The sequence below is a fragment of the Mustela erminea genome, chromosome 17 (genome assembly GCF_009829155.1).
Source record: "Mustela erminea isolate mMusErm1 chromosome 17, mMusErm1.Pri, whole genome shotgun sequence".
Taxonomy (NCBI): domain Eukaryota; kingdom Metazoa; phylum Chordata; class Mammalia; order Carnivora; family Mustelidae; genus Mustela; species Mustela erminea.
In genome coordinates, this window is record NC_045630.1 from 43,461,385 (window position 1) to 43,484,587 (window position 23,203).

The 23,203-nt window shown below is 48.9% G+C and overlaps 2 protein-coding genes across 4 annotated transcripts in view; one reads left to right on the forward strand and one right to left on the reverse strand.

The window, feature by feature from the left end:
- The window catches only part of KDM5B (lysine demethylase 5B), a 94,828-nt gene extending 92,078 nt beyond the window's left edge, over positions 1-2,750 (reverse strand). For 2 of the 3 annotated variants that reach the window (XM_032317308.1, XM_032317311.1), the window contains exon 1: positions 2,341-2,750. In XM_032317308.1, coding sequence (XP_032173199.1) covers positions 2,341-2,544 — 204 coding nt within the window. In that variant the 5' untranslated portion in view covers positions 2,545-2,750. The remainder of the gene's footprint in view (positions 1-2,340) is intronic. The other variant, XM_032317310.1, reaches the window with a different exon arrangement.
- On the forward strand, positions 1,088-16,761 carry LOC116575793 (alpha-1,3-mannosyl-glycoprotein 4-beta-N-acetylglucosaminyltransferase-like protein MGAT4E). Its single transcript, XM_032317312.1, is given in 5 exon segments — positions 1,088-1,144; positions 14,102-14,210; positions 14,581-14,677; positions 15,528-16,409; positions 16,412-16,761. Coding segments are annotated over 4 exon segments (1,179 nt in total). The 5' UTR covers positions 1,088-1,144; positions 14,102-14,192; the 3' UTR covers positions 16,594-16,761.
- Positions 16,762-23,203: the final 6,442 nt, after the last annotated feature.

Consider the following 23,203-nt stretch of genomic DNA (forward strand, 5'->3'; position numbering starts at 1 on the left):
CAAACTCTTTCCATTTGGCACAGGAGTTTGTTAAACAAAGGAGGAAGAAAGCCCCCCTCACACAAAGGAGGTCTCCAAAACAGCACTGGTTATGTTTGTAGATTATTTGTGCCTACTTAACACCCTTTCTCAGGCTGTAGAATGTACTACTCTCATTACAAAATGGTGGCCATCATGTCTGTCTGGCATTCAGAATGGGAAAAGGCAGTATGATCACACATTTTGTAAAGCCTACCATTAATACCCTAGCCAAGATGAAGAAATGGGTAGCCAAACCTAACCAGAGCCAACACTATCTTTCTGGGAAAGGGCCCTACAAAAAGCACAGAATAATAAAGTAAAATAAAGGTTTACCCCAGCCCTAGTATACCACAATACCAACATGGAGGACAACTCTCACTCCTCGGAACCCGACTCCACACATTTTGGTTACCAAGAACTTAATCAAGTTGCCGGATTTCTGAATAAAATCTCACTAATGCAAACGAACAATACTCACATTCACCCTCCCTAGCATATGACATAAAGCCAAACTGCTAAATGTTTGAAACATGACCTATTCTTCAAGAATTAAAACCTTAGCTCTAATATGCCCCGGCTATAACTTCTGCAGGCCTCTTTGCACTCTAGAAGAAATACACTTCCCTTAAGCAACAAGAACCAACCTTATCCACTTCTTGAAACAAATGGTTCTATCTTCAAACATTTCCCCCATTCTAACTGAGCAGTTATTTTCTGAAGCATAGGTCTCATCTCCATCTTCAAACTTGTCCAAGAAAAACCAAAGTGTGGTGTCTGTGTTTTAATTTTGGGGGGAAGGAGATGGGAGACCCGAGAAAGGAAACATACAGAGATCTCCCTCAAAACTGCTTTTCCAAACCAGAAGGATTACATACAGAACCCCTGCAACTCCAAATGTCATTACAAAGAGCAAGCTTAAGAAAGAAAGGGATGGGGGGGGGTCTTCCTCCAGCGGGTGTGGGAGCGGGGGTAGGAGTGGGGGTGGGGTGGGGGGGTGGGGAGGATAGTGGGGAGAAGATTCTTCAACTGTAGGAAAAGCAGTTAAACATCCTTCCCAACGGTTCCAGCCCGTCCAGGCCCATCCCAACGGTTCAGGCCAACTCGGACTCGGACCATCCGCAAGGTGGGCAAAAAAACAGGGGTGCAGGCGCGCACCCAGTTCCGGGTGGGGGTGGGGGTGGGGGTGGAGGCGGAGGTGGGGGACAAGGAAGGGCTGGCCCGGCTCTGCTCAGCTAACGTTGGAGCCGTTAGGGATGACTTCAGCAACACCCCACCCCTCACACACACAGCCCCCAGGCCCGAAGCGCTTCAAACGGGGCTCAGAGGGCTGAAGTGGGGCTGCATTTCAACCTCCGCGGGCTGCGGGGCGCGGGAAGTGCGCGTGAAGCCTCCGGAGGTCTTCTGGTCTGACACGTCCCCCTACTGCACGACCTCGCCCCCAACCCACCGACACAGCCCAGACCTCCCCGGGGAGCCGAGCGGCCCGGCCCAAAGTCGGGTGTGTGCGCAGCCGGGCGCGCGGGCGGGCACCCGGCCCTCCGCCGCCAGTCCTGCGCCCCAAGCGCCCCCAAGCGCCCCCAAGCGCCCCCACACACACTTACGCCCCCCACACCACCACCTCGGCTCCGGGGCCGGCCCCGCGGCTCCTCCCCGCCCCCCGGCAGCGCTGGACGCCCCCTCCTCAAGCTCTGCCCAGGGGACAGCAGGAGGCCCGGGGCCCGGGGGGCAGGGGGGTGCCCCCGCCTGCAGGGTGGGGCGCCCAGGTGAGGGCCGCTCCGGGCCGACGCCGCCACCACACAAAGGACCAGGGGCTCCCGCCGCCATATTGAAAACTTTCCTCCGCGCACGACAACTCGCAAGTCCCCCACCCCCACCCAGCACACACCCCCGCACCCCGGGGGAGGAGGCGAGCCCCAGCCCGCGGAGCGGCGCCGGGCCCGGCGCCCGCCCTCCTCGCCCGCGACGCCGCCGGCCTCCGGCAGGAAGCACCCCCGCGCCCACCCCGGCCGCCACTCCATCCGGTACCGAACCCGAACCCCGGGCCGGGCTGCACACCCGTCCGCCCGAGCCGCGCGTCGCCCGGGCCCTCGGGGTGGCACCACCGAAGCGCCCGCTCTCCCACGCTCCTCTTCTCCAACCCTGCACAAGCCCCGTCCTCCTCCCCCGGCCTCAACTCCGACCCTGGGGCAGCCCCAAACTTGACGCGGCATCTAGGGCGACCCCGCTCCCCGCCCCGCCGCGTTTCGGGCCTCCCCGGCCCGCGAGTCCCCGCTCCCTCCCCCAGCCGCAAGCAGGATCCGGGGTGCCGGCGTGACTCACCGGCGGCGGCCGCACCTTACAGATCCCAGTCTGCTCGGCTATGGGCCGGATCTTGTGGATGAAAGCGAAGGGGTCCGCGAACTCTTCCCAGCTAGGCTCGAAGACCGGGCACTCGGGGGGAGGCAGGAACTCGCCCAGCGGGCCCGGGCCCCCGAGGGGCAGCGCCGGGCGCGGGCCCGGGGGCAGCGCGGTGGCCGGCTCCATCACCGCGGGTCGGAGACGGGTGAGGACTGGCTGGGCTCCGGGACCGCGGCGACGGGCTGCGCTCGGTCCGAGACGTGTACAGACGCGGCTCCGGCGACAGCAAATCCGACTTGTACTAGCAACGGCAGCACCTTGGGCTTTTTCAGCCTTCCTCCGACGACGTCTTGCCGCTAACCCACGCCGTGCGCCTCCGCCGCCACGGCGAGGAAAAAGAGTCCCACCCCCACCCCCACTCATTCCCCACCCCCCCCCCCCCCGCGCCGAGCTCTCGGCCCCGCCCCTAAATCGGGCGGGGCCGGGGCCTTTAGCCTGGGGATGGAGTTGATCGTTACAGTCCAGTCAGGCCAGCATTTATTGACCATTTACTACGTGCCAGAGTCCCTTCCCTCAAGAAGTTAATACTCTGGTGGAGAAGATCAGACACTTGAGTGGGTTATTCAATCATGTCGGCACACTCTGGTAGGTGCCATGATAGAAGTGTATACACTTAGTAAAACCTGGGGAGGGGCAGAAAGTGTCCGGCATAATGGAGAAGGATCTTCTAGGTAGGGGGAGAGGCTTGAAAGCAAGAACAAAATGGAGGGGAGAAAACAATCGTTTTAATGTTAATAATAAGCCAACTCTTGAGCACTTGCTATCCTGGGAACCATTTCTGAGTGCTTTGTCTGAGTAATCATTTAATCTGCACAGCAGCCCTATGAGGTAGGTACTCTTATTTCCATTTTACAGATGGAAAGTGAGGCACAGGTTCAAAGTTTACACAAATTCATACAGCTCATAAGGAAAAGAGACTCTGTCTTTGGGAAGAGGCAGGGAAAAGAGTGATCCTTGAGCAATAGAACAAGGAGGCGGTGGTGAGAGAAGCAGAAGACTTTAAAAATAATCTAGATGAGAAACGATGGTGCCTAAATTAAGGCAGTGGTGCTATTCATTAGGAAGAAAGGGTGCAAATGTAGGAGACAAAATTAGGACCCAGTGATAAATTGGGGAGGGACAGTAAGGTATGGAGGATGATTCAGGCATCCAAGGTACGTGCCTGAATGGTTGCTCTGCCCATTGGCATTGCTGGGACATTCCCCTAGATTACATACAGGAGAAATCAATATGAGGAGGGAGATAATGTGTTCACTTCTGGATGCGTTTTGGATATTGTTGAGTTTGAGGTGTCTTTGGTACAGCTGGAAATATTTTACAGGCTGAAAAGTATGAATCTGAAGTGGAGGTGTAAGTCTGGAGTTTTTGCATATGATGATAGCCATTATCTAATGCTTACTGTGTGTAAAGCATTGTTGTAAATTCTTTGAGTATGTTAGTATATTTGCTCATTGAATCTACAGAACCATCCTGTTGGGTTGGTACTATTATGTCCATTTTTTAAAAAGATGTTATTTTATTTATTTGTCAGAGAGGGAGAGAGACACAGAGAGCACAGGAGCAGGAGGAGCGGCAGAGCAAGAGCGAGAAGCAGGCTGTCCACTGAGCAAGGAGCCGGATGTGGGACTCGATTCCAGAACCCTGAGATCATGACCTGAGCCGATGCCAGACACTTAACTGACTGAGCCACCCAGGCATCCCCTATTATGTCCATTTTGCAGAGGAAGCAATGGAGGCACAGAGAGGTTACATAACCTTAAGAGATATGAACACTTTTGAGGCATCAGGGTAGGGGGACAGGTTGAGTGCCTAGTGTCCTGCCCAGAAAAGAGGAAATTCAACAAGTAGGACCTCAACACAAAAAAGATCTCTCTTATCCAACCAGTAGGACCTCAACACAAAAAAAGATCTCTCTTATCCAGAAATCAGCCAAACCCATGAAAGTACTGTTTGGGTCAACATAGTCCTAGTTCTGCTTTCAGATTCATTAGAAGAAAGAAATCTCTCTTATCCTTAAGGAGTCTTCAATTCAAAAGAGGGGAGGAGAGAAGACTCCTCTTCAATAAACTCTTCCCAGAAGTACTTGGCCCCAAAAGAATTCAGAAAGGGACCTGTACCCCTGGGGATAAAAATATATGTTTATAAAAAATAAAAAATTAAAAAAAAAAAAAGAATTCAGAAAGGTCCTTTACAGAAGGTACTGCTTGTCTTAGCTCTCTAGGGCTTCAGACCTAGGTGAGCCTGTTTGGCTCCACACTGCAACAGACACTTAAGCCAGGGGGCAGCTGGCATCCTGTTGGAGAAAAAGTCTTCAGTGCAAGATAGATAGGAGATACAGTAAGTTCTAATAAAATGCTAACGGTAGAACCTAGGTAGTGGGTCTAGAGGAATTCGCTGCAAAATTCTTTTAACTTTGCAGAATATTTGAAGATGTTTCATAATAAAATGTTGGGGGAGAAGAATCACTGTTGCTCTTTGCCGAGAGTATGTATGCTTTTGAGGGTCTCGCTGCAGTTGATTTCCTGTCATGTGCTCTTTCCTGGGAGAGCGTTAAGACGATTTTCACACTTAACACTGGCATCCTTCAACCCGGATAGGTATAACTTCGGGGACAATTCTAGGGACATATCAGTAATGACTAATACTTAACTGAGGGGCACTGGAAGGAGTCTAGGAAAGGCTTTCCCAACCCTCGGCTGTGTACTAGGACTCCCTCACGCTCCCAACTCCCAAGCTCTCTCCATTTCCGGTAGTGACCCTAAGTGATGAGATTTTGTTGCTCCCAGATCTGGCAGCAGCTGTTTGGCTCCCCACGGACCCGATGTGACGTTGAGGGAGGGGCGGTTGCCAGGGTAGTGAGGGGAACCTGGGGACCCAAAGGGCTCTCCCGCAAGGCGACAACTCCCCCACCTCGCACCAGACGCTTCCCTTGCCCTTTATGATGTGTGTTTACATGGGCGGAGGGATCCCTCGCCAGCTGACAGCCACACCGCGGCCGGCTCTTCTTTTTTTAAAGAGCCTAGCCACAGGCGCTGATTGGCCGCGGCCGGGGCCGCATCAGCCTCCGGGGGCGGGGCCCGGGCCGCATTGTCTCGTCTGGGGCTGGCCGGACGCCCCAGAGGCCGGACCTGGGTAACCCCGGTCCGGAGGTCCCAGGGCTGGAGCTCCCGGAGGCCTGGGTGCGAGGCCTGGGCGGGTCCGGTCCGGCTTTCCGGGGGAGAGCGGGGTTGGAGCCCAGGCGCCCGAAGCGGAACCAAGCCCCGTTCGGAGTGCCACGTCTCCAGGAACCCCCTCCTTACTCTTGGACAACACTCCGCCCCACCCGGGCCTCCGTCCCCCAAACCACCCCTGTTTGTGCAGCCCCAAGTGCTTCGGTCACATTCCTAACGGTCTCCATCCTCATCCGGCTCCCTTGGTCTCCAGGCCTCACTCCCCGAAACTGCGCGATCCTACTCCGCCCCCGGCCTGCGCCCCAGATCTGCAGCCTTCGCCCCTAGATCCGCCCGCCTAGTGATGAGGCGCTCCCCGCGTTCCTTCCGGTCGCCTCTACAGGACGGCCAAGCTCCAGGGTTGCAAGCCGGGGGAGCGACTTTCTCCTTCCCCAGCCCCCACCCCCTCCCCCCTCCGCCAGTCCTCAGCTCATTGCGGGGGGACTGGACTCCAGGATGAGGGGCGGCCCGACTCCCCAGCAGCCAGGGAGGGGGCGGCGGCCCGCGCAGCACGTAGCGCACGTGTAGGGGCCGCTCTCCACCCCGTCTGCCGCCCGCCGCCTCCGACCACTTTCCAGAGCTCCGGGTGTCGGCCGTGCGCCTGCCTTCCGCCCTGACCTCCGGTGTCTGCGCCCTCCGAGTGCTGCACTTCTTCGAACATCACCCTTCCCTTCCCAGCCCTGGTGATCCTCTGCTCTTTCTCCTTTCCCCCAAGTTCCCCGGTGCACGGGCCTTTCCTCCCCGCCTCTGCACAGTCGGTCTCAGCGCCTCCGCCAATTCAATGCCATCCTCTCTCTCCCTGTGCCCCCCTCCCCCACTCTGGGTGTCCTGGAGTGTTTTGTGTCAGATGTTCCCTGTGGGAACTCACAAACTCTGAGATCTCGAGATGAGCTGCAGACTCTTCGGCCTCCCTGTTTTATTTATTTTGTGTACTCCCACAGCGTCTCGTTACTACTCTCTTACTGCACTCATAACTCGGTAATTGTCTTTAACATTGCCTTCTTCCCCTATACATGGCTCTCCTCCAGACTGGAAGCCGCTAGCCCTGGCAGCAGGCACGTGGTAGAAACCCCAGAAATATTTGTTGAAGGGGACGGAAAAAGGCCTTGAGCGTCTGTGGCTCCTGCTGGCTGAGGATGCAACTTTGGGCTGGAGAGGAAAAGAATCTGGCCTCCACAATAGATCAGTATGTGCCGGGCGGGGGGGCCCACATAATGGGATAAATCCATTTCCCCCATTCCCTGCCCTGTTCATTTTCCTGGAACCAGCAATACTGTTTCCTCTACTGGCTTGTCTCTCCTGTGGGGCTTCTTTGCTCAATCCTCTGCCCTACGCCCAGCTCACGGACTGTCTCTTCACATCAGCTCACCACCCCAGGACGAGGGTCTCATCTCTGGGCTTCTTTCCTGGGAAGCTGGGTCTGGATTCTGGATTATTTACCTAATAAGTAAATATCTCTTCCTCCTCCCCACCTCCTCTTCCTCTCCAGTCCTGGGATCCCTTCTCTACTGATTCAGCCCAAGGGGATCCAGGATTCAGGATTTTGGTTGGCCTGGGTTTGGGGCCTAAAGGGCTAGACCCTCCTCCTGGCCCAACTCCCCACGGAGCCTCCAACAGACACTGGCAAGTGGGGCAGTTCCCACGGTGTGGCCAGCCCTGCCCGTAGGGGTGGGGAGGGCCAGAGTCACCCGCACTAGGGCTTCAGGGTGTTTCCTCCCTTTCTGGTTGGACCACTTTAGAGGCCCAGGACTCCTGTGGAACAACCCTGTGCTGAGGAGAGAAGTGGAGAGGCGGAGAGGGAGACGCCCTCTCCGTTCATTCTGCAGCAAGACTGCCCCAACCAAGGTCTGGGGACAGAGGCGTCCCTCTCAGCACACTGTATGGCCTTGGATAGCTGGAATGTTTGGAATTCCCTATATCCGGGATGAAAGTCTTCCAACAGGAAGAAAATGACTTCTACAGGAATTATGTCAGAACTTCAGGGAGCACTCCCAAATCTGCCATGCTCCTTGGAAATGCGCAGTGTTCTGCCAGATCCTGTTGAGTGACCCGCACAGGGTCTCCCACACTAAAATGCTAATTCCCTTCCATCTCTCCCCTGGCCGGAAGTGGTGATAGGTGAACAACGAGAGAAATTCTGCCCTAGCATGAACGATACAGGGCCAGCGGCAGGGAGTAATTCAGAGTCTCTCAGACACATCAACAAGGTGAAGTAGGTGGCTATTAGTGGCATTGCTTTTCAGAGGGGGAAAATGAGACTCAGCAAGGTTAATGAGCCAAAGTCACACAGATAATAACAGAGTCAGAACAGGAATGGCGATCCTAGAGCCTTTGATCTTTCCCAAACACCAAGCTGATTTCTCTAAAGCTGAGGAAAGGGAACACAGACTGTCACCCCTACCCAGCCCTTCCCGGGCCAACACGCAGCCATTCTCTTCCCTAAGCCACAGTGGCTTCACACTTTGACTGTGATCTCCAGGACTTTTGTTTATATCCCAAGACTTTCACAAAACAATACAAGTTTCGCAAAACAGCACTTGCCCTCACACAGTGACGTACTTCCTTGCTAATTAAGATCCACGGAAGCTGGTTGTATAAACCATTAATGGACTGTGACCCTCCATTTGAACAAGGGTGCAGTTTGTTTTTCCTGCTGTTTGGGAAGCTTTCAAGATGATACAGATCAAGCAGTGAGTTTTCTCTACCCATACCCGTCTAATCTTGAATTTCGGGCACTGCCCCTTCCCCCCGCCCCACCTCATGTCTTCTGTAAGCGCTCCAGAATGTTATCCACATCACATACAAAATTGGTCATCATCTCTTCCCTCCTCATTTTTGTTTTTCATTGTTTATCATTCACTTGTCTGCAACCCTCTATTCATTTTCTTCCTCCCCTTGACCATGGCACTTCAACCCCAGGGATGATTCTGTGCCTCATCTTTTTAGCACCTTATCCCAAATGGGTGCCCAGTATAAGACCAGGATCTAACATCGTCTTCCAGTCTCCCAAGGCCTGACTGAGAGCAGTGGCCGAAGACATGCTTCAAGGGGCAGAAGTAACAGGAAAGTCAAGCAGGTGGTGTCTCAAACAGGGAGAATGCATGTCCAGTCACCGGGGACCATCACCCATCAGGCCAGGGGGTGCAGAAAGCTGCAATTTTTCAAGAGAAGCCAAAAGTCTACGTTTTTATACAAGCTCCCCTTGTGTTGAAATATTCAATCTTCAAACAGATTTTTTAAAAAACAGTGTGTGGGCCAGGGGCACCTGGGTGGCTCAGTAGGTTAAAGCCTCTGCCTTCAGCTGGGGTCATGATCCCAGGGGTCCTGGGATCAAGCCCCACATTGGGCTCTCTGCTCAGCAGGGAGCCTGCTTCCTCCTCTCTCTCCCTGCCTCTCTGCCTGCTTGTGATATCTGTCTGTCAAATAAATAAATAAAATCTTTGAAAAAATTTTAAAAGAATAAAAAATAAAAAACAGTGTGTGGGCCAATCAAATGGGCTTGTGTGATTGCTGTGAGCTGTGTGGGGCCACCTGTCCTGGAGAGGCCAGGGGGATGATGAACTTCAGACCTTCTGAAAGAACAATGGTTGCCAGGGGGATCACTCACTGAGGCACCCAGAGAGAAATGCTGGAATGGGGGTGGGCTCCTGCCCCATCCCTACCCCGTGGGACAGGCTCACGTGCCCAGGCTTAAAGGAGAACTCTGATTTTCAGCCAAGTCCGGAACCCACACCCAGGACATACCGTGGCAGCAGGCCTGGTGTCAGAGTTGGTCTCCTCATAAATGCAATGCTAATGAGGGACCTGGGGGGTGTCGGTGCTTTTCAGTGTTTACTTCCCCCCTCCCTCTATTTTCTGTCTCCTCTAAAGCCCTCAGAGAAGTGGAAATCAAATGACAAGACACGGAAGCGTCCTCGAAGTGTCGTGCATCAGTGTAAGAATCTCAAAGGAAAATTGGGGTGAAGGTTTAGGAATTAAAGTAAGATGCTCTCCCAAGGGTGAGGGAAAAGAAGACCATGCTGAGATGCCTGGGGGCGGGGGGGCTCAGTCAGTTAAGCATCCATCTCTTGATTTTGGCTCTGCTCATGATCTTGGTCGTGAGATCGAGCCCCACGTCAGGCTCGGCACTGGGCATGGAGCCTGCTTAGGATTCTCTCTCTCCCTCTGCCCTTTCCCCACTCTGTAAATACGTAAACATATAATGACTGTGCTGTCATGGGTGAAAACGATAGTTGTTCAATTTACTGAATGCCAGCTGTGCTAGGCATTTTTGTGTGAATGGTCTCTTAAAATCTTCATACAAACTCTTAAGAATAGACATCATCTTCATTTTCTGGATGAGGAACTGGGGTTCAGAGAGGCTGAGTCATTTAGCTACAGACACACAGCCAATAAGTTTAGCAGAACCCAGATTCTGCCTAGGCTGAGTCCAGCATCTGCTCTATCCATTGGCCACACATTGCCTTTCTCTGGCATACTGCACGGTCCCAGCACCTAGCACAGTGCCTGTTGAAGACATATATGACCATTCACCATTATCACATAATGCCTGATAATTAATGAGATGATAACTAGCTGCAGAGCATGTTCTCTGGGCCAACTACCAAAGCAAAGCACTGTAGACATAGCATTGAATAAAACAAAGTCCTACCCTTCAAGAGATTATGCTCTAGTCCAGTGGATAGAGACAGGCAATAAACACATACGGTTTCTGGTAGAAACCGATGCTAAAGAAAAGAAAATACGTGACAGAGTGATAGGAGGCTGGTGAGTGAGTGGCTACTTTAGGCACAGTGACCTGAGGCGGGAAGAAAAACATCTGGGCTCAAATTTTGAATGTTGGGAAGAAGATGGCTCTTGGAAAGTCTACAGAGAATAGCTCCAAGAAGAAGAGTACCATACACAGAGACAAAAAGCTTAGACTATCGGGGTGCCTGGGTGGCTCAGCGGGTTAAAGCCTCTGCCTTCAGCCCAGGTCATGATCCCAGAGTCCTGGGATCGAGCCCCGCATCGGGCTCTCTGCTCAGTGCAGAGCCTGCTTCTCTCTCTCTCTCTCTCTGCCTGCCTCTCTGCCTACTTGTGTTCTTGGTCAAATAAATAAGTAAAATCTTTAAAAAAAAAAAAAAAGGTCTTTCTGGGAGCGCTTGGGAGAATGGTCTCTTAAAATCCTCATACAAACTCTTAAGAATAGACATCATCTTCATGTATTATGTGTTATGAGTTATGTGTCCAACTCTTGATTTTGGCTCAGGCCATGATCTCAGGATGGTAGGATAGAGCCCTAAGTCAGGCTCTTGGCTCAGCGGGGACTCTGCTTGGGATTCTCTCTCCCTCTTCCTCTGCCCTCCTACCCACCCACCACACTGTCTCTAAAATAAATAAATCTTTTAAAAACAAACAAATAAATAAAAGATCTCTCTGCCACATGGAGAGTAGATTGCAGAAGAATGGGGATGGAGTGAGAAACCAATTAGAAGGCAGTTCCAATAGTCCAGGCAGGCGATGACAGTGGACCAGACTCACGTTGTAGCAGTAGAGATGGGTAAGAAAAGCTCATGCTGGGGATACGTTTTGAAGGAAAAGGTAACAGGGCTAATTCAACTGAATGTAGACTGTTAGAGAGAGCTATCAAGGATGACTTGTACATTCTTCCCCTGAGTGAATGGGCAAAGGGTAGTACTGTTTACTGAGATGCAGAAAACTTGGGGAGGAAGACACTGGGGAGGTTTGTCGAATCTGTGTTTCTATTTTGGTTCTGTTAAAGCTCAGATACCTTTTGTTCACCCGGATGGAGGTGTACAATAGTCAGGTAATCTGGAGCTCAGGATAAGGGGTCAGGGTCGCAGGTAAGATCAGCTCTGGGTTATCTGTGTGTGTGTATATATCCACAGGCTTATATATATATAAGCCTGTAGATATAATGTATACACATCTATAAATATGCATACATGTACTGTATATACATATATAGTTACACACACATATATAATATTTTGTACTTAAAGCCATGGGACTGGATAAGATCAGCAGGGAGAGCATGTAGGAAGAAGAGAGTCAAGGACAGAGCCCTAGAACACTCCTACATTGACAGTTTGGGAAGAGGATGAGCCAGGAAAGAAACAGAACAATCAGTGTGGCAAGAATGATGTCAGGGAAGAAAGTATTTCAAGGAGGAGGCAGTAGTCAATCACGTGAAAAGTTGCGGAGGTTGAGTAAGAGGAGATAAAAAGTGACATGAAGTGGGATGACATAACAGACGCAAGGCTTTCGGGGAGTTTTGCTGTGTTAGGGTAGCAGAGGAATGGGCAGGATTCAGAGAGACCATGAATTTTGAGAGGGATTTTGCTTTTTGCCTCCGTTCCCACCTGGATAGAGTAGAGCTCCTTGTCAAGATGACAGGAATGGCAGAGCAGAGAGAAAGAGAGTAACACAGAAGAGAAAGCGTTCGTTGCAGGGGTGAAGCATCTGAGACTGTGAGAAGGGGGTGGAAGTCAGGGCACAACCACTAGAAGGGGTGAGTACGGCATCGAGGTTCAGGGAAGTAGAGGGCACCGTGGTGGGAATGTTTGGTAGTTCTTGGCATCTCTTTGTTAAAAGATGCTGGTGCTGGTCTTTGGAATGCATCATACCAGCTACCAGTTCTGAAATGTACACCTGTGCCCTGGTGAGTCCTGTGCCTGCTCTGATGGTGGGGCTGTAGGTGAAGGGGACACAAGAGTAACATCACAGAAGGGGCTTAGCTCAAAGCTAGAAGACTTGCTTTGCTGGCCTCACCCTCTCTTGTCATTGTGCCTGCAGTGATTGGTCCTCTGCACCCCAGCTCTCTTTTTCTCTCTCTCCTGCCTCTTCCAGAAGTCTGTGGAACTCAGAGGGCTACAGGAGAGTGGTCCTCCGGCTGCGATTGGTAGGTGACCCAGGAGGAGCTGAGGAGAACGGGCTATGGCTATGGCCGTGAACTCCTTCAGCTGTCATTGTAAAGCCTTTTAATCCGATATGTATCTTTGTATTTATGTTCTGGAGGAAAGAAGCTGATCTCTTTGACATCAAGTGGTTTGTATGTGAATCACCTAACTGACTTGAAGTCCTGACTTAAGGCAACTAGGTAAGAAAAGTTTACTCTGGGATGCCTGGGTGGCTCAGTTTGTCAGGCTTTTGCCTTCAGCTCAGTCATGATCCTATGGTCCTGGGATTGAGCCCCGTGTCAGCATCCTTTCTCAGCAGGAAGCCTGCTTTTCCCTCTGCTACTCCCCATGTTTGTGCTCTCTCTCTGTGTGTCAAATAAATAAATAGGAAAGTTTACTCTGTGAAGCCTTTTTACCATGTATAAGTTTTCTCTTTACAATTCTTATCAAAAAGCTAAAAGGTGGGCGCCTGGGTGGCTCAGTGGGTTAAGCCGCTGCCTTCGGCTCGGGTCATGATCTCAGGGTCCTGGGATCGAGTCCCACGTCGGGCTCTCTGCTCAGCAGGGGGCCTGCTTCCCTTCCTCTCTCTCTGCCTGCCTCTCTGCCTACTTGTGATCTCTCTCTGTCAAATAAATAAATAAAATATTAAAAAAAAAAAAAAAAAAAAAAAAAGCTAAAAGGTTAAGGGAGCATGTTAAGCTCTGCGGAAATACTGCACTGGCAGGGATCAGAAAACAGGAAGATTCGAGAATATTACAGCCTCAGGAACACAGAAATTACCCACTACCATTTCTTTTCTTTTGTGTGTTGAACAAAAAGGGAAAGAATCAAGAGCAGGTGATGAGGCATATTAAAGCCTTTCCTCTGATCATTTAGAAACAATCAGGGAAACACATTCTCACGGGAGAAAAGACACTGAAACAGAGAAAGAAAGCTGTAGACAAGTGCTTTTGAGGTTGAATTAGCTTGAAGTCCAAAGCCTAACGTTTACAAAAGGATTTTTTTTTTTTTTACTCTAACAGAATCACGTTCTGATCAAGGTATGTGAATAAGATTAAAGATTGGAATAAGTTAAGGAATATCCTTTATTAAAAAGGAAGAAAGGCACCAAATTGTCTAGAACTTAGCAGTACTTCAAGTTCAGCTATTGTAATAAACTTGCTGTTTTTTAAGATAGCAAGGGTGGGTGGTGGCATCTGTTTTCCAAGATAAAACAGCCTTATCATTGAAGCCCTAGTTGACCCTTATCATTTAGAGAAGAGAAAACTTTGGGAACGTTGAATCTCCAAACAAACCTATGATGAGAAGGCAGTGGAAGTCCCAGGACAGGTGACATTCCTTTCGGTCAGGGAATAAGGCTATTGTTCCCAGCTCAAATAAAAAGCAGGCTTTGGTAATAAGTTAACAATGAGGAGGAGGAAGAATAGAATATGGGGGAGTGTGTGGGGGAAAGCTTCCAGGGGACGAAGAAGTTCTAAGCATGGACAGACGGAGAGAGTGCCCAGCTGCTGTCCGTGTTGACTTTTTGCTATAGGAACCACACCCTACAGCCCCCATGCGGTGTTCCATCAGGTGCAGCTTCATAACCTCCGTGAGCATCGGATTCCTGTGGCTTTTCATCACTTTGAAAGTCCCGGAGGAAATTGAACATGATCAGAACGAGATGACTATCAAAGGCCAGGTAGCAACCCTTGCTTCTCTGCATGGGAATCGAGGGTGTAGGGTGGGAATGGTGTGGACAGGTGGTTCCTCAGAACACCTGTGCCTTTTCACCTGAGAGCAAGATGCTCCAAAGGGAGTTGGAATATGAACCTGAACCCATGGTCCATAAGGAAGCTGCCTGCCCACCCCCAGTATTTGTTAAGGTAAGGAAGAGAGCAAATAGAGCTGGAGCCCTCAACACTTTGGCTAGTGGTCAGACATCCTGAGAATGTGCTGGGCCCACTCTAGGGACAGTGATCCATTCCCTCTCTTATGAGAAGCCTCTAGGGGCTAAACCCTATTCTTTTTATGAAAGGAGGTACATGTTTTGCCTTTTGTGAATGCTCTAGGAGGACAGTTATGACAAAAGGAAAGACCCGAGACCACTAGAAGACTGGCAGAATCTTACCTTCAAATATTTTAAAACGGTTCAGCAGAGAAGAAAAAGTGAGTTCTAAGGAGGAGAATGGGGGATCCTAGTGGAAGTAAAGACATCAAGAGAAGTATGGTAGCTAGGAAGGAAAGAAGGGAGAGGAGAAAAGGCAGGACGGTGCCGAGGAATAGTTGAATCTGGCACACAATTCCCTCTCTACCATGACATTTGCATATCAGGAATGAGGAGAAGGAGGGAAAAGATAATTGTTACAGGAAGGCAGAGTCACTGCATTAGAGAACATCTAGGTTAGAAGAGGCCTTAGAGTCAGAGTCCAAACCCCTCTGTTTCGTGGATCAGGACTAAGCTCAGGAGTAAAGGGCCTTGCCCAAGGTCACACAATCAGGACTCCTAACTTATGAAGAAGTACTTTTCCTCTCACCTAAAGGTGAGCTTTAGAAAGATGAACTAGATAAAACAAAAAGAATGATAATAACTATAATATCTATTGAGTGTGTAAACCATGTGCTACAAAATTCTGGCTCAAAAAAAAAATTCTGGCTCAAAGAAGACTCAAAGGGACCCCTAAAGTAGCATCACCTAGTTTAGGGCTTCTCAAACTTTAACGTGCATGTTAGGTTCTTGGTGATACAGTCAAAATGCAAATTCTGCTTATCTAGGAACACAGATTCTGCGTTTCTAATAAGCTTCCAGATGAGACTGATGTTACTGGACTAAGGCCCACATTCTGAGTAGCAATGATCTAAGCATCCCCTCTACCAAAAGAGAGAATAGAGTGGAAATAGGAGAGGGAAGAAAGAAATAGAGAAGGTCCCAAAGAGCATCCCAACCCTGAGCCTTCTGACCACCTTTATCATCAACCCAATGGACCCTGACAGTTGTCCCTATTTTGCCTCTCCTCAGCATGGCTGACAGTGGGGATTTCCTCAGTGCCACAACCACATCAAAGAAGCCTCTTGCACACTTTGGTCTCTCTGTTCCGTGCTTCCTCTAAGAGCGAGAAGAAACGTCTCACAGTGCTGGTCCACCTGGCACATTCTGACCTCACCCAGCTCAGAGAAACCATTCTTCGTATTTCAACCCTCTTCAGCCCACAGATCTTGGCAGGGCAGCTGCTACTGATCCATGCTCCGCCTGATGTCTACCCCTCCATGGATGACATGAGGAAGGAGGCCCGTCATGGGGAATTCTACTCTAGGCAGAATATAGATCACGCCTTCCTCATGAGCTTTGCCACAAGTCTCTCTGAATACTTCCTGTTACTGGAGGACAATGTCTTTTCTGCCCCCAACTTTATCACCCACATTGATTGGAAGGTGAACACCATGAGGTCTGACCCATGGGTGCTCCTGGAGTTCTCGAATCTGGGCTTCCTTGGCAAACTCTTTCACAGCAAGGACCTCCCACTCCTGGCCCATTTCCTCCTCCTCTTCTATAAGGAACTGCCCCTTGACAGGCTGATCCCCCACTTCCGTACCCTCCTAGCTCAGAAAAACCCAATCATCTGCAGACCTTTCCTTTTCTACCCCAGGTTCTTCTTCCACATCTCTAATGACACCCAGAAGGCCAGGCCAGCTCAGAAGAAGGACCCCTACATTCCTGACAACCCACCTGGAGCCATTTTCACAGATATGAAGGTTTTTGATGTTCATTTCCCCTGGGAAGCCTACACTCTGGATGAATCATTCTTCTGGACCCACAATGTTAGTGCAGGGAACCACCTGACAATCATTTTGAACCATCCGGCAAACTTGAGCAAAGTGCAAGTGTTAACAGGCACCATCGTGGATGGAAAGTACGCCCTGGAGAAGGGGCAAGTGGAGCTGGGCTACGACCCCGAGGGAATGCCCCAGTACTGTACCAGCTTCGCCTTGCTGGGCCATCTCTTCGAAGGGCAGATGAATCAGGAGATATTTCTGAAAAGTATGGGGCACGATGTGAGCTGTGTAAGGCTGGTGGTGAAGGCTAATCAGGTTGGCAGTCTTATAATCAGGCATATTTATCTCTGGAAGCAAAATGCCAAAGATATGGAAGGAGTTCAGAGTTGGAGGTAAATCAGTAAGGGTGTAAAAGAAATTAAAGTCTTGAAGCCATTCCATTCTAAGCCTATCTGACTGACATAGGGGAGATGCCAGGGAATGAGGGGCAGAGAGAGAAGGCTCTATGGTTCTTTTGGTGCCGCCAAGATGTTAAGAGACCAGTTCCTTCTTTTCTTCTACCCAGACAAGTGATTCTTATAGGACATCTTTTTCTGGGAGCAGATACAGCTTACCCCACCTTGGTGAAGGCCTCAGTCACCCCCAGAATGTTTAGATTTGGGGGGATGCTGTTTTTGTTTGTGTGTGTGCATATACACAATTATATGTTGACATACAGATGTGGGGGGAGTGTAAATGTGGCAGTAGGAGGGTAAATGGGGAAATCCTGGGGTGTCCCTAAAATTGACATAAGAAGCCAAGAAAGTGACTCTCATTAGAAGTCAAATTCTCTGAAATCCAGGAAAGTGGCAGATGGACTGATAGCAATAAAACTAAGCCCATAACTCTACCCCTTTAAGCCGTTTCATAGTGCCCATCTAGTTTCATCCTTTCCTCACAAACTTGGCCATAAACAGTTTGCAACTAAAACTTCACTTTCTCATCAACATTTCACTCCTTAACCCTCACCCCCTACTAGCTTCTACATCCACAATGCTATGGAAACTCTTCACTATTTGTAATGACAAAAATAGTAAAAACCCGGTGACATTTTTTCAGAGCTCATTCCCCTAAACTCTCCACAGCAATACAGAATACTAACTAGTGTTCCTTCTTGAAACAACATTCTTCCTTGACTTCTGGGATGCATCCATTCCTCAGACACTTACTGAGCGGCTACTATGTGCCAGGCACACAAAAAAGCCCCTGTTGGGGTTAAGTACATGGTGTTTTGGAAGCACAGAACTACTCTTCCTAAAACATTCTTGGGGTCTTAGGAAAGGCTTCTTGGAAAATAAAATATCCAAGCCTAGACCTGATAGATAATTAGAGAAGATATCCAGGTAAAGTGGGAAGAAGGTCAGAGAGATTTTTCAGTAAAAGAATCAGCATGCTGAGAAGTAGGCCAGAGGTGAGAAAGGCTCATTTGGGAAAATACAAATCATTTAGTCGGACAGGAGATGGAGAAGGGATAGGGCAGAAGATGAAGCCACAGGACTGAGAGAGGACCAGTTTGAGAAGGACTACAGACAATTCAATGGACGAAAGAATTGTCTTTTCAACAAATGGTGTTGGAACAACTGAATATCCACATGCAAAAGAATGAAGCTAGACCCCTACCTCACATCATATAAAATAATAATTGACCCAAGATGGATCATAGATCTAAATGTAAGGGCAAAAACTATAACATTTTTAGAGGAAAATATAAGGTGTAAATCTCGATGACCTTGGATTAGGCAACAGTATGTTAGGATATGACACCAAAAGCATCAGCAATCAAAGAATAGGTAAGTTGGGCTTCATCAAAATAAAGACTTCTGTGTTTCACAGGACACTATCAGGACAGTGAAACACCACCATACAGGATGGGAAAAAATTTGCAAGTCATATATCTAATAGACTGGTATTCAGATTATTATAAAGAACTCTTACACTCAATATAAAAATATAACCCATTAAAGATGGGCAAAGGATTTGAATAGAGATTTCTCCAAAGAAGATGTAGAAATGGCCCATAAGCACATGAGAAGATGCTCCTCGTTGGTCACCAGGGAACCGTAAATCAAAACCACCATGAGATACCACTTCACACCCACTAGGAAGGCTCTGATTAAAAAACATGGAAAAATAAGTGTTGGTGAGGATTTAGAGAAATTGGGACCCACATCTTTGCTGGTGGGGTTGTGAAACAGTACAGCCACCTTGGGAAAGTATTTAGCAGTTCCTCAAAATGTTCAAGAGATTACTGTGTGATCCAGCAATTTCACTCCTAGGTCTATACTCGGGAAAATGAAACTTACATCGCCAAGACAAATGTTCGTACCAGTATCCTAATGACCCAAAACTGAAAACAATCTACGTGTCCAACTGATGAAGGGATACACAGAATGAAGTATATACCCATACAATGAAACAGCATTTGGCCATAAAAAGGAAAGGAGTACTGATATATGCTATGGCATTATGAACCATTATGCTACATGAAAGAAATTGGTCACAAGAGGCCACATGTCATAGGATTCCATATATAGAAAATGTCCAGACTAAGCAAATCCACAGAAACCAAAGTAGTTTAGGAGCCAGGGCTGAGGAAGAGGGAATTGGAAAGTGACTTCTAAGGATGCTTAATTTTGGCTGAGGTCCTCATGTCAGGGTGGTGAGATGGAGCCCCACAATGGGCTCTGTGCCCAGCAGGGAGTCTGCTTGGGATTTTTTTCCCTCTCCCTTTTCCTCTGCTCCTCCCTCCCACTTGCACACTCTCACTCTCTCTCAAATTAATAAATTTTAAAAAGAAAGAAAAGAGAAAAAGAAAGAAGATGGGCATGGCTGTCTTTTCTGTGTAACGAAAATATCCTAAAATTAGGGGCACCTGACTACTTCAGTCAGTAGACTGTGCGACTCTTGATCTTAAGGTTGTAAGTTCAACTCCCACGTTGGAGGTAGAGATAACTTAAAAGTAAAATCTTTTTTTTTTTAAAGAAAATGTTCAGGATGCCTGGGCTGCTCAGTCATTAAGAGTCTGCCTTCAGCTCCAGTGAGCCCAGGGCTCTGGGATCAAGTTCCACAAGGGGCTCCTTGCTCAGCAGGGAGCCTGCTTTCTTCCTCTGCCTGGTGTTCCCTCTGCTTGTGCGCTCTCTCTCTCTCTCTGACAAGTAAATTTAAAAAAGAAAGAAAAGAAAGAAAGAGGAAGAAAATGTTCTAAAACTGATTGTCATAGTGGTTGCCCAACTCTGGGAATATACTAAAAACTATTGAATTGCGTATTTTAAAAGGCAAACTTGGGGTGCCCAGGTGGCTCAGTCAATTAAACATCTAACTCTTGATTTTGTCTCAAGTCATGATCTCAGGGTTGTGGGATCGAGCCCCTACATTGTGCTCCATGCTGAGCATAGATCCTGCTTGAGATTCTCCCTTTCCCAGTCTCTCTACCCAAACCCTGCTTGTGCTCAATCTCTCTCTATCAAAAAAAAAAAAAAAGTGAATTATGATATGTGAATTGAATCTCAATAAAGCAATTGTTTTAAAAAAAAAAAAAGCTGTAGAAGCACAGGAAGGGGTTTCAACTACCCTGATGGCAACAGGGGACTGACAGAACAGTTTTAAGCGGGAGAGCAAAGCGATCTGTGCTGTGCTTTGGAAAGATCACTACTGCTGTGCCAACAACTCTGAAGGGGGTCCAGATGGAGAATCCAATTAGAATTAAACAAGGAAATACAGACAGGTGTCTATCTCAACACCTGGCATGAAATAGACACTTAATAAATGACATTGCCCACTTTCCTTTCCTTTCTCCCCTCTTCCCTTCTCTTTCCCACCTTTCTTCCACAAATCCTATACAAATCTATATTTCCACCTGCCTCTCTGAATGGTGATCCCTGTCATTGACACTGTTTCCTCCACCCATCCCTAAACATGGGAATGTTCCAATGTTCGTCATTGTAATATTCCAATATTCATCATCTATATCTTCTTTCTCATCTATATCTTCTTTTTCCAATTTCTCGATCACGCTCAGAGGCACCTGAAGGAGTTTCCAGGTGTTACCTAAGTCAGCAGCATCCTCTGAGGTCTCCAATCTGAGCCTCCATGTCTTCTCTCTGGCTCTTACAGGTACCCTACACTTGGTTCTTCCACTGTCATCTCGAGCTCAGCATGCTTGAAACCAAATTCTTTAGCTTGCTCCAAAAGCCAGGACACCCTTCCAGATGTTTCTATTTCTGGCCATGGTTATCTTACATACCTAAACTCAAAATCTTAAAACAGTGTTTTAAAAGAGTGGTATGGGGGCGCCTGGGTGGCTCAGTGGTTTAAGCCGCTGCCTTCGGCTCAGGTCATGATCTCAGGGTCCTGGGATCGGGTCCCGCATCGGGCTCTCTGCTCGGCAGAGAGCCTGCTTCCCTCTCTCTCTCTGCCTGCCTCTCTATCTACTTGTGATTTCTCTCTGTCAAATAAATAAATAAAAATCTTAAAAAATAAATAAATAAATAAATAAATAAAAGAGTGGTATGGGGGGATGCCTGGGTGGCTCAGTTGGTTAAGCGGCTGCCTTCGGCTCAGGTCATGATCCCAGCGTCCTGGGATCGAGTCCCACATAAGGCTCCTTGCTTGGCAGGGAGCCTGCTTCTCCCTCTGCCTCTGCCTGCCACTCTGTCTGCCTGTGCTTGCTCTCGCTTCTCTCTCTATGACAAATAAATAAAAAATAAAATCTTTAAAAAAAAAAAAAAAGAGTGGTATGGGGTACCTGGGTGGCTCATTGAGTTAAGCCTCTGCCTTCGGTTCAGGGTCATGATCTCAGGGTCCTGGGAACCAGCCCCACATAGGGCTCTCTGCTCAGCGGAGAGCCTGCTTCCCGCTTCCCCTCTGCCTGCTTCTCTGCCTACTTGTGATCTCTCTCTCTCTGTGTCAAATAAATAAATAAAACTTAAAAAAAAAAATAAAAGAGTGGTCTATGAGCCACTTGCAACAGAATTACCTAGAATTGCTTGTCTAAAATACTTTTACCAAATCTTGCTCATTCTCCATCCGAAGTGCTTCAACCTCTATGATTTTCTATTTTCATATCCTCCCCAGTGTAGACCTATTACTTCGGTTCACGTTGAAACTTTTCCACGGAGTGACCTCTTTCGAGCCAAGGAGCATTCTGTGTCAGGCCCTGGGCCCCAGGGTAAGAGGCCTCTTGGCTGTGGACTCCGGCTTAAAGAGCTCTTGGTCTAGTGTGAGGGACAACTAAAATACAGAACTCAGGGGGCACAGTGGAGGGAGGGAGTGACTGTGCCTGGAGCCATTAGGGACAGTTTCACAAAGGAGGTGATGGTCAAACGGGTGAGGTACTTCTCAGGAAGGGGAGTGGGGGGAAGAGTATTCTAGGTGCCAAGTGTAAGTGAATAAGTCAAGCAAGAGGAAGAGCAGGACTTTATCAGGGCACCTTCTCCTTGGACAGTGCCTGGACCTTATTCACGTGTCCCTGGGACCCTGAGGTAACACCAGTGGGTGAAGCAAAGCCTGGTGTAAGAACCCAGTAGCGGGGCACCTGGGTCACTCAGTGGGTTAAAGCCTCTGCTTTTGGCTCAGGTCATGATCTCATGGTCCTGGGATCGAGCCCCGCATCGGGCTCTCTGCTCAGCAGGGAGCCTGCTTCCCCCTCTCTCTCTGCCTGCCTCTCTGCCTGCTTGTGATCTCTGTCTGTCAAGTAAATAAATAAAACCTTAAAAAAAAAAAAAGAAGAAGAACCCAGTAGCAACACTGCTGTCCTAAATGGCCGCTGGTCCTCAGCCTCAGTGTCTGGGAGATGGTGGAAAGTGGTGTGGCCTATAGGTCCGCACCCCCATGTGAAGGGCTGCTCAGCTTTACTGCATGGGTGCCTTGTAGGCATGTGGGCCCTGTGTTGCCCAATCTGGAGATTTCTCAAGAGAAGATGGAAATCCCAATTTTTATGTCAGACTACTCAATTTTTAATTTTTGTTTTTTTTTAAAGTTTTAAAGTAAGCTCTACATAGACCCAGCATGGGGCTCGAACTCATGACCCTGAGATCGAGGATTTCACATTCTACTAAGACCCTAGACCTCTCAATTTTTAAAATGCCGGCAACTGATTCAAAAGATATAAAAACACAATTTTTTTTTTAAGATTTTATTTATTTATTTGACAGACAGAGATCACAAAAAAAAAGCCGAAAGTAAAAGCTTTAACCCACTGAGCCACCCAGGCGCCGCTAAAAACACAATTTTATTATTATTATTATTTGTTAAGATTTTGTTTATTTATTTGACAGAGAAAAAGAGCACAAGCAGGGGGAGCAGCAGGCAGAGGGAGAGGTAGAAGCAGGCTCCCCACTGAGCAGAGAGCCTGATGCGGGACTCAATCCCAGGACCCTGGGATCATGACCTGAGCCAAAGGCAGATGCTTCACTGACTGAGCCATCCAGGTGCCCCTAAAAACACAATTTCAGAGCACAATGTGCGACGACCCTGCCCTGCTCTGGGGAGGCTTTCCCAGGCTACCAGCTATAGTTCAGATTATAAAGCCCTTGATTCGATCGCGACGTTCTTGGATACCCTCTCCGCCATCCTTTCTGCTCCAGGAGCACTAGTCACTCAGACGGAGTCTCAGGACACACCCACCTCCTCTCCCTCAGTCCTGCAAACCATCTTTGAGCGGGGATTCGTCTGCAGATGGCCGGATTGATGTGCTCCATTTCTTGGCTCTGCTTTCAGAGGCTGCCAGGGTCCTCCTATCGACACCCCCACCCTATTTGAGGCTTAATGTCCTCCAGAGGGACCACAACATTTAGCACAAGCCATCTAATGATTTACCCTGAGTGCTATAATTCAAAGGGAAGCTCTGTCACTACGGATTAGGGCATCCAAAGGTTGAGAAGC